Source organism: Pterocles gutturalis, unplaced genomic scaffold (assembly GCF_000699245.1).
Source record: "Pterocles gutturalis isolate BGI_N339 unplaced genomic scaffold, ASM69924v1 scaffold1596, whole genome shotgun sequence".
Taxonomy (NCBI): Eukaryota; Metazoa; Chordata; class Aves; order Pterocliformes; family Pteroclidae; genus Pterocles; species Pterocles gutturalis.
Window position 1 is genome coordinate 66,578 of NW_010097455.1, and position 10,540 is coordinate 77,117.

Here is a 10,540-nt window from a genome sequence, read left to right on the forward strand (position 1 = left end):
TGGGCCAGTGCCATCGGCAAGGTGAGCCAGCCCCAGCACCCCCTGCCACCAGTGCGTCCCTGGCCTCTGTCCCCACTACCCTGTTGTGATTCCTCCCACCTCTTCATCCTCTGCAGCAAGCACCCTCCTTCCCTTTGCAGGGGCTCCCATCCTCCCCAGCGACTTGCCCCTGTCCTCATGGGGGTCTGCACTGGGAGGCTGAGCCCTGTCTTTACCTGGCTCATCTCTTGTTCCGTTCCACAGTGGTTCACTCCTGTGAGCTGTCACTGCCTGCTGGGCTACGAGTTCCAGCGCGTGGGCCAGCTCCGCTACAAGTGCATGCTCAACCCCGAGCGGTGGCAGCAGGCCTTCTTCATCCTCCAGAAAGCCCACCTCTTCATCTGTCCTGCTGAGGACGATGGGGCTGAGGACAGCATCAATCTCCGTCGGCTGCAGGAGCTCAGTGAGTGCCGTGCCGCAGCCTGGGACAGGCACCATGTGGTGGATGGCTGTGCATGGCTCTGACCCCTCTACTTCTCACCCCAATGTAGGTCTGGTTCCCCCAACAGAGACACCTGAGAGGAAGGAGCTGCTGATCCTGGTGGAGATGGGAAGGTGAGTCCTGACTGTGGGGATGATGGGGAATGAGCCAAGCAGCCTCAGCAAGCTGCCCAGGACAAAGAAACTCATCAGTGGGTCAATGCTGGTCCCAAATCCATGGTGGGGATGCTACTGGGACAGCAGAGCTGTGGCCAAGAGGCTTACAGAGGTGACCCCAGCCCCAGGTTTCTTGCTGGGTTAGGATGTTCCTCGGCTCAGCCTGGCTGTGCCTTGGTCCCTGTCCCAAGCTGGGCTGTGTGTGTGAGTGGGACAGGATAATCCACCCCCCTGGCAACCTTCATTCCCTCTTCTCCGCCCTTGTCGTTCTCAGGACATTTTACCTGCAGGGCTTGTCACGGGCAGACTCAGCAGCATGGTACGCCGACATCCAGGCATCTGCAGGGGGCCGGGGTAATGCACTGCGGGACCAGCAGCTGAGTCGCGGGGACATCCCCATCATTGTGGACAGTTGCATCGCCTTCATCACACAGTACGGTGAGCCCAGCACGGCTGCGGCACAGCCAGAGCATCCTCCAGCACACACAGGGCAGCTGATGGGTCTGGGCAAGAGGCACTGGTCTCAGGACACCAGCCCCATTGGGGACTCTCTGGGCAGGATTGGGCACCCATGACCCTATTTCCCTGCCCCAGGGCTGCGGCACGAGGGGATTTACCGCAAGAATGGAGCCAAGTCCCGGATCAAGGTACTGATGGAGGAGTTTCGGCGGGATGCCCGCAACGTCAAGCTGCGCATCAGTGACAACTTCATTGAGGACGTCACTGACGTGCTGAAGAGGTTCTTCCGTGAGTTGGAAGAGCCTGTCTTTACCCTGGAGCTGCACCCTCAGTGGAAGGAGGCTGCAGGTACCTCCTTCACCCCTCCCCTGCTCCCACGCCGGGCTGCCTGCCAGGGACCCCTAGGGCTGATGTCCCTCAGGGCAGGGTCCTGGTGCCAGCCCGGGTGCCATGTCAGCTCTATGTCCACCAGATTCAACAATGGTCTATGATTCATTTTCCTCCCTCCAGAAATCTCCTCGAAGCCCCAGCGCCTGGAGCGGTACAAAGAGCTCATCTATCGCCTGCCTCGCCTCAACCACAAGACCCTGGCTGCACTCATCGGGCATCTCTATCGGTCAGTGGGCCACCCCTCCCTGCAGGGTCCCTTGATCCAGCCAGAGTCCCCAAGGCCAGCCAGCAGCATGAGGTCTCCCCACTGCCCAAGAAATGCTGGCTCCCACCACTGCAAGCCAGGAAGAGCCCAGTGCCCATGCCCTGCCGCACCAGCCTCCCCGGGATGGTGCTGGGGTGTGCTAGAGCATGCTGCTCTGGGACACCTCAAATAATCCGAAAGTTGTCCTGCAGCTGGAGAGACTGGGAGGATGTTCAGGAGTAGGTGACACCTCCCCACGGGACGTAAACTTCACAAATGCCCCAAAAAGAGGGAAAAACACAAATTCCCTTTCCCAGCTCTAAGCATGAGGTGGGGCTGTTGTCTGGTTTGATGGCAGCTGGAAGTCCTGGAAACAGTAACTGCCTGTCTTGAAGTTCCCCCTCCTGGGGAGCTGAGGAACAGGGTAATAATGGGCAGTTTTTCAAGTGAGTTTGTATGAGGCAGAGGGGGGTGTTAGGTCTGAAAACCCATCCAGAGCAGGGCCAGCCCCTCACCGTTGTGCTCCTTGCCCCAGGGTGCAGAAATGTGCGGACCTCAACCAGATGACTACCAAGAACCTCTCACTGCTCTTCGCACCCAGCCTTTTCCAGACTGATGGCAAAGGGGAGCACGAGGTCAAGGTGATGGAAGACCTCATTGACAACTATGTCAGCATCTTCAACGTAAGCTTCCTGCAGGGGCCTTGACAGCCCCCTCCCCAATGGCTCTGTCCATCTCCCTTTGTATCCTCTCCATGCTGCCCACCTCTGCCTCCCCCTGAATCCCTCTGTCATGGCCATGTGTCTTCAAGCCATATCCCAGTCCACGTTGACCCCATGTGTTTCCCCTCTCACCCCATGTGCCCTTTGTCTGGCAGATTGATGAGGACCAGGTATCCCAGATGGATCTGGAGAACAGTCTGATCACCACCTGGAAGGATACGCAGGTACTAAGGATGTACTTGACAGCCCCCACCACGTCAGGTCCCCTGGGCTGGTGAGACAACCTGGAGGACAGGGACACTCCCATCTGCCCATCCTGGGTCCCCGCTGTCCCACAACAGATATTTGGGGACCTTCTTCCACTTGTCTCCCCTTCACCCATCACTTGGAGGTTCCTGCCCAAGGGCGAAGCAACCCCAGATCCCTGAGACACCATCGTCTGCCCCTGTTGAGAGGGGATGTGCACGGCACCCATGCCAGCATGACCCCAATGCCACCCACTCTTCCCCCAGCTCTCGCAGGCAGGGGACCTCATCATCGAGGTTTATCTGGAACAGAAGCTGCCCGACTGCTGCGTCACCCTGAAGGTGAGTCCCAAAGGAGGGCCATGCTGGAGGAGGGAAGGAGGGCTCCTGGCACAGTGTGTCCCTGGGACCCATCCTGCCACCACCCACGACAGCTCCCTGTGTGTCTGGCCCCAGGTGTCCCCCACGATGACGGCAGAGGAGCTCACCAACCAGGTGCTGGAGATGCGCAATGTGGCGGCCAGCCTGGACATCTGGCTGACCTTCGAGGTCTTGGAGAACGGGGAGCTGGGTGAGCATGGTGGGGACAGCATGGGGGCATGCTCTCAGCACATGCAGGTTGGTGAGGAGGAGGTGTGGGGTACAGGGGTTGGTTTGCTGCCTGTGGCAGAAGGGACAGGGACTGCAACAGTGGAGGAGACACAGCAGTGAGAGTGCCCCTGCCTCCCCAGAGCGGCCCCTGCACCCCAAGGAGAAGGTTCTGGAGCAAGCTTTGCAGTGGTGCAAGCTCCCAGAACCCAGTGCCGCGTACCTGCTGGTGAGGAAGGTCCCCATCGGTGAGGGCAGCTGTCTCTTCACAGGTAAGGCAATCACAAAGGGTCCCAACCCCTAGGGGTGTCCCCAGAGGGGGACAGCTCTTTCTCAGCTTCCCCTTGCCCTCGTCACCACCCTGCAGCACATCCCTGAGACCCACAGTGGGATCTCTGCAGTACTCCAGCCACCCTCACATGCTTCCAGCCTCACTGACCCCCCTCTCCCCACACTGCACAGGCATCAAGCGTGAGACCCCCAAGTGTGGGCTGTTGAAATGCCGCGAGGAGCCCCCCAAGCTGCTGGGGAACAAGTTTCAGGAGCGCTACTTTGTCATCCGGGACCGAAAGCTGCTGTTGCTCAAGGAGAAGAGGGTACCTGGGTGATGTGGTGGGGCTGGACCCGGGAGAGAGGCAGGGAGGGGGATCCTGAGGACAGCGGTGGCGTGGTGGTGGCTGTCCTGCTGGCAGGGAGGTTGGCACCAAGCTGGGCTGACCCAGTGGCTCTCCTTCCTCAGAGCGCCAAGCCGGACCGCGAGTGGCCCCTGGATGCAGCCAAGGTTTACATGGGCATTAGGAAGAAGCTGAAGCCACCAGCCCAGTAAGTGGGACCTTCCCTGGCCATGGCATGCATCTCTCAGTCCCTGTCCCCAGGGCACATGAGCCCAGCCACTGGGAGCGTGCCAAGCCCCACCGGGACGAAAAGCCATGCCAAGCCTTGTCCTGGGGGTGAGGTCAGCACCCTGCCCCACTGCCCACAGACCCCAGGCTGTGTCCAAGTTTGGCAGTGCTGCCCCACAGCCCATCTCTTCCTTCCCCCAGGTGGGGTTTCACGCTGACCCTGGACAAGCAGCAGCTGTGAGTATCCAACATCCCCTCTGCTGTCCTGGGGCTGGGGGGACATTGAAATCTATCTCCAATTTTAGCAGGAGCAGGACAGCCAGGGGCATGGCCACAGGGTCTGGGTGTCAGGGCAGAGCTGGTGCCTGGCTGGGGCACTCAAGGGACAGAGTGGGAGGGGGCCACACGCTCCCTGGCACAAGGTGGGGGCAATCCATCTCCCTACCACACACCCTTCCTACTTCCCAATCCACACCAGAACCCCTTGGAGATGCATCTTCTAAGCACCCAGCACCAGGCTCCAGAACCTCCACGCACCACTGCTCCATGTCCCTGCGCACCCAACACCTGGTGCTCCTGCACCCTGCCCCCCATCCCGAGCTGGGCTCCCTACCCCAGCCTCCCTGGCATGCTGGGTGCCCCAGCACATGTGCATCCCCCAGATCCTACCCCATTTCCCTGTTGCTGCCGGTGCTGGGGCAGTGGCTGAGCATGTCAGTTGCTCCTAACATCAGGCTGAGATGTTCTTCTAAGGGCAGCAAGGAGAGCTGAGCTGAGGCGGCTCACAGGTCCCCAAAGAGCTCTGGCCTTGCCCTGAAGCAGCGATTTGGGCATGTAGAGAGTTTCGGAGGTGCAGCCCCCAAGGGTGTAGCTGTGCCTGGCAAGGTGACAAGGGGACCTGGGTGCTGCTGGCCCTGCTCCCTGGAAGATTCTCAGCTGACTCCCCTGCAGGTACCTGGTGTGCTCGGGGCAGGCTGAACTGTGGGACTGGACCACCAGCATCCTCAAGGCTCAGGTGGGTGCAGGCTGGCCATGCCATCCAGCTGAGCTGGACTGGGGAGAAAGGGGGCTGGCAGGGCAGGCCGGTGTGACCTCCCCTCCCTGCCCTATCCTTGTGCACAGCATGATGACCTGCGCCCCGTGATCATGCGCCGGCGCTCCTCCTCCGACCTCGCCAAGCAGAAGTTCGGCACAATGCCGCTGGTGCCTCTGCATGGGGACAGCACTGACACTACCATGCTCTCTGCCAACCAGACCCTGGTAAAGTCCCCACAACTGCCCCTGCTCATGGGTGGTCCTGCACCCACCCAGGTCCATGCACCCGTCCCAAGACACGTGCCCACCCCAGGGCCCCAGAGGCGGGTGCATGCTGCCCAGTGCTGATGGATGCTTTGGGTGTGTGTCCCTGTGCTTGACGGTGTGTGCGTGCTGCATGCTGTGCTCATGTCCCTGTCAGCTCTCTGTGTGCAGTGCCCTGTGAGGGCACATGGGGTGCTGTGCCCCACTGCCTGTCCTCTGCTGAGGCATCTGTGACCCTGCTCCGTGCTGTCACGTGCTTACCTCTGCCCATCTCCTCTGTTTCTAGCGCCGCCTGCACACGCGAAGGACTTTGTCCATGTTCTTTGTAAGTACCCACACGCGCAGAGCACGTCCATCGCTGGCTTTGCACCGTACCTCCTGGCTACGGCAGCAAGGGCTTGCTTGCAGCATCGCACCTGCACTCGGGGACATGCCCAGGCCACCCTGCCCACACTGAGTGGCAGAGGAGGGGTTGCCCATTTCTCTGTGTGTCCCATACCCGGGGATGGGCATCCCTGCATGGTCCCAGTGTGTGCAAGCAAGACCACGACAGTCCAGACCAGCTCCCAGAGCCTCTCCCGTTGGGCGTGCATTGCTCAGAAGGGATCAACATAAGAAATGCGAGGAAATAGGTTTAGGTTCTCCTTGCCATGGGGTTATTTCCATGGGAGCTGCCTGGCTGGACCTCATGTCGCCTGGCTTTGTGCCCTACATGGGTCCCCACCTGCCCTCCCCACCCAGACCACCTCTGCCAAGGGATGCTGGGCTGGTGCCACAGCTTGGTGGCATGGACCATGCCTCGGCAGGGACCGGAGCACTCACCCTTCATCAGTGATGGGGGAAGAAAGGGCAGCAGTGCCCAAGCAAAGAGATCTGATAGAGGGTGGGTTCCCTGTAGGCATCAGCCCCACGAGGGGGCAAGGCTCCCAGGAAGCTCCTGAGTGCAAGGCGGGCAAGGAGAGTTGGGATGGAGGGGTACAGCTGAGCAGTGTGGGTTGTGCCCCTCACCCCAACACCCTGCTCTCCCCAGCCCATGAAGATGCACCAGGACTCCCTGGAGGAGCAGCAGGAGAAGGAAGCAGATGCCGATCCTGTCTACGAGGAGGTGGGCAACTTCCCTGAGCTGGCTGCGCTGGAGCTGGGGCAGGGGCTGCTGGCAGACCTTTCGGCCATGCTCCCCATGGACAGGTCCAAGAAGCTGGCCCCACTCCCTGAGCAGCCCCCGCCCACGGCACTGCGCTCCTCACTACCTGCCAGCCCGGCCCAGAGGGTGTCGAGTCCCTCCGTCACCAAAGCCCTGTCCCTCGAAAGGGGCCTGAACCTGGAGAGTGACAAAGCTCCAGCCCAGGGGCTCAGACCCACCAAAACGGCCTCTCTGGAGAGGAACGTGGAGCCTTCCCTGGCGCTGTCCGGGGACTGGGACCAGGTGGCCGCACCAGGGAGCAGTCCCAGCATGGAGACCTCCCTGGAGATCCCCAGGAAAAAGAATGTGCAGCCTCCCTCGCCCGTCAACGACAAACTCATCCAGGAGCTCAGCAGTGTCATCCTCAGGAAGAATGAGGGCCAGCCACCAGGGCCAGGCCAGCCGGTGACATGACCCACTTTGGCAAAGGGGCAGCCACTGACGTGGGGGACAAGCTGGGCCCGGCGGAAGTGACGATGCGTACCCTGTGCTCCCACACCGTGGAGACCACATCCTCCTCCTGACCCCGGAGCCAGGCACGGAGCGGGGACTGTTGGGGACCAGGGGACTAGCAGGGACAAGGATGCTGAGCTGTACACCTTGGGAAGGCTGGGGATGCTGCCACACCTGCTCTTGCTCATGGGTGGCGCGTCTGCTGTTGGTCCTAGCACTGAGAGAAGCAAGCAAAAGGGAAAATAAAAGCAGAAACATGATGCCTGCATGCTTCAGCAGCATGGCACAGTGTGAGGCAAGGGGGCATGCGGTGCAGGCAACAGGAGCAGGGCTGGCCGTGTGTGCCTGGCATGTAGACCTGGCGATGGAGGACGGTCCCTGCTCAGCTCGGGTATTTATATCTGTTCCTTCCACCAGCAGGGAGAAATAAAGGTTTATTTGTACTCTGGAGGGTTTGGTCACTGCAGGAGGAGCAATGAGGGATGCCAGGGTCCAGCAGGCACAGAGGTGGGGGGTGCCAGGGCCAGGCACAGAGCTGGGGGACCCATGGGGTGGAAGCAGCACCAGCAGCACCAGAGGATCTGCAGGACTGGGGCAAGGTCCCAGTGAACCTCAGGTCCAGGGTGGGATTTTCTGCCCGAGTCTGCTGCCAGCCTGGGATAGCGCAACCCTTCGTGTTGGGCACCAGGCTGCAGGTTCCCCCTTCCCTGGGGCAGGGGGACACATCCTGACATCCCCCATCCCTGCCTATGGCTGAGTCTGCTCGCTGGACCTCAGGGGCAAGGCTGCCTTCTCCGAGGTCCTCCCTGATGAGGTCTTGAGCACCCCCAGGCAGCAGCTGCCTGCATCTCGGACCCAGCCCCGAAAATCCTGGGAGACATAGAAGTAGACAAAGGGATCGAAGCAGTTGTTGAAGGCACCAATGGCCAGGGCCAGGGCATACCAGATGTAGGTGGCATTGTGGCACCCCGTGGCCTCTGGCAGGTAGTGGATGAAGAGCAGGACATTGCTGGGGGTGAAGCAGAGGACGAATACCAGGAGGACCAGGGCCAGGACACACACCACCTGCCTGTAGCGTCTCCCCTTGGCCAGCAGCCGCACCAAGATGCAGCTGTAGGAGATGGTGACAAGCACGAAGGGCAAGACAAAGCCCAGCCCCACCAGGGAGAGGAAATAGTACGTGAGGAACACGTGCTCACTCTTTTTTAGGAAATCATGGCACGTTGTGATGTTCAGGCTTGAGATGTGATGTGTCTGGGAGCGCAAAAGTAGAGGGCTCATGCCCAGACCCACCACCAGCCAGATGCCCACACAGACACCCACCTTGCCCCACGTCCAACTGGAGCCCTTCCACAGGAATGGGTGTGCCACAGAGATGTAGCGCTCCAGGCCAATGCAGGTGAGGAAGAGGATGGAGCTGTACATGTTCCCGTAGAAGAGGGCTACCATGGCGCGGCACAGGTAGTCCCCAAAGAGCCAGTCATTGCCCAAGAGGTGGTAGGAGATCTTAAAGGGCAGCAGGAGCACAAAGAACAGGTCGGCACTGGCCAGATTGAGCAGGAAGAGGGTGTTGGAACATCTCCTGAAGTTGGTCACCAGGACCCAACAGGCCAGAGCATTGGCCGGCAGCCCCACGAGCAGCACCACAGAGTAGAGAGTGGGGAGGAGGCGGGTGGTGAGGGTGCTGTTGAGAAAAGCTTCCACAGCGGCACTGGGACATGTGTCTTCTTCTTGGGGAGTGAGGGAGATCAAGACTCGCCCTTTGTCACGCACTGCGGAGAACACAAAGGATCAGGCTCAGCTGAGAGACCCCTCCCACTGCCCCTTCCCACTTGGGACCACGCAGGACCTGTCACCCCTCCCTGCAGAGCCACCAGCCAACACAGGGGCTGGGGTCTCTCTGCCCCACTTCAGGGGGTAGTTTGGGGTACAGAAGCCCTTCACATCCTGCCACCGTGCTACATCCTGCGCCATCCACACCACCCACCCAGCGGTGCCACCCAGTGCCAGCCCAGCCAGGTGCCTGCCAGCAGCCGAGACGGACCCTGCTCCCGTGTGCTGCTGCAAAGACCTGTGGATCTGCCCATGTCCCTTTTCCTACCGAGCCCAGCACAATGGGTTCCCTGCAACCCAACGGGATGGAAAGGGCAGACAGGAAACCCACACCAGGACTGTGTCGGGATGTGGCCACCCATGCCAGGATGGGAGAAAGTCTCCCACCGGAGCTCCTGTCTCGTCCTTCTCCCCCCAGCCAGCCCCCTGCTGTGGCCGGGGCTATACACGCCACCCCATCTTCCTGCGGTCGGAGGCTTTTCACTGCATGCTCAGAACAAAAGCAAAGAACAGGAAGGTCCCGAGACACCAGACAAACAACTCCTGATCAAATCCCTTTTCTTGCTGAAAAAATGCAGCCAGGCTTTGCTCCCCTGCACCTCACCCTGGGCTCCACAAGCTCCGTCTGGGTGGTCCCCAGGACACTCAGCCCCAGGGGGCCCTGGGTACATCCAGTGGGTTTCCCACAATCTCTGCCACCTCTCTGCATCCAGGGGGCAGGGAAAATTCAAGTAAAAGAGCAGTAACCTGGTTTTTGCTGCCAAAAGGGGAAGGGGCAGCAGGGTTTCAGGTCTTCACTTGGATTTTCAACATGGATGCCTAGGGAAGGCAGCAGAGTAGTGCCCCGAGATTTCACTGTGACACCCAGCTACCCCTCCAGCTGTCACGGGGCACGATGTCAAGGTGTCCCAATGACACCTCCCTACCCTGCCCCATCACCCTCCAGACCCACCAAGGCACTTACCTCGGGAGAAAGGAGCAGCCGAGCCGAGCCAGGCACATCCAAGCAGGAGGGTGACGCAGGCAGCAGCAGAGCTGAGCGAAGGCACTGGCCGGGACATCTCTGCAGAGTGGTGTCTGTGTAAGCTGGGTCCGTACAAATGCCACAGGAAGGGATGGCCCCGCCGTGCGTCACTGTGGCTGGGCGGGCACCAGCCCCCTCCTCGCTGGCACCCTTCCTCTTTTTCCTCCTCGTTGCCCCCACGTCCTGACTGCGTCCCTGTGGTCCGAGCAGCCAGACGGGAGGCGGAGCACATGTGATGACCGCCAGCCACCACCGCGGCTGAGTGCCGGGGATGTCACAGAGGTCGGGGTTATTTCCAGCTGCTGACACGCAATGGCTCAGCTGCGAGGAGGAAGTAGACGCAAGGCGGCCTCGAAAGCCAGCTGTGAACCGCAGCGGGCAGGCGGAGCTGTATGTGTCCCAGGCACGGCGCAGGAAGGGTGACATGTGCCAGGCTAGTGACATGTGCCAAAACAGTACCACGGGGGCCCAGGGCACCCTGCTTGCCCAGCCCTACCAGGGATCCCCAAGAATCAATCACCTCGGTCAGGCTGACAAGCCGATGTCACCCTGTAGATGGGGCCACCCTGCATTGTCCCACTCTGCTGTCCCCTTCTGTGGTGGGTTAGCCCTTGGCTTGGGG

The 10,540-nt window shown here is 60.7% G+C and overlaps 2 protein-coding genes across 2 annotated transcripts in view; one reads left to right on the forward strand and one right to left on the reverse strand.

The window, feature by feature from the left end:
- ARAP1 (ArfGAP with RhoGAP domain, ankyrin repeat and PH domain 1) overlaps window positions 1-7,022 on the forward strand; it is a 19,052-nt gene extending 12,030 nt beyond the window's left edge. The window contains exons 18-34 of the mRNA XM_010087747.1: window positions 244-442; window positions 531-594; window positions 911-1,074; window positions 1,231-1,443; window positions 1,606-1,711; window positions 2,265-2,412; window positions 2,607-2,675; window positions 2,964-3,038; window positions 3,153-3,267; window positions 3,428-3,556; window positions 3,747-3,880; window positions 4,024-4,106; window positions 4,328-4,363; window positions 5,078-5,141; window positions 5,249-5,386; window positions 5,712-5,750; window positions 6,456-7,022. Of these exons, the coding sequence (XP_010086049.1) occupies window positions 244-442; window positions 531-594; window positions 911-1,074; window positions 1,231-1,443; window positions 1,606-1,711; window positions 2,265-2,412; window positions 2,607-2,675; window positions 2,964-3,038; window positions 3,153-3,267; window positions 3,428-3,556; window positions 3,747-3,880; window positions 4,024-4,106; window positions 4,328-4,363; window positions 5,078-5,141; window positions 5,249-5,386; window positions 5,712-5,750; window positions 6,456-7,022 (2,343 nt within the window). The remainder of the gene's footprint in view (window positions 1-243; window positions 443-530; window positions 595-910; window positions 1,075-1,230; window positions 1,444-1,605; window positions 1,712-2,264; window positions 2,413-2,606; window positions 2,676-2,963; window positions 3,039-3,152; window positions 3,268-3,427; window positions 3,557-3,746; window positions 3,881-4,023; window positions 4,107-4,327; window positions 4,364-5,077; window positions 5,142-5,248; window positions 5,387-5,711; window positions 5,751-6,455) is intronic.
- Window positions 7,023-7,808: 786 nt separating this feature from the next.
- Window positions 7,809-10,344, reverse strand: F2RL2 (coagulation factor II (thrombin) receptor-like 2). Its single transcript, XM_010087860.1, has 2 exons — window positions 9,993-10,344; window positions 7,809-8,833 (listed from the first exon to the last, which is right to left on the reverse strand). The coding sequence occupies exons 1-2, from the start codon at window positions 10,342-10,344 to the stop codon at window positions 7,809-7,811; spliced, it is 1,377 nt and encodes a 458-aa protein (XP_010086162.1).
- Between the last annotated feature and the right edge of the window lie 196 nt (window positions 10,345-10,540).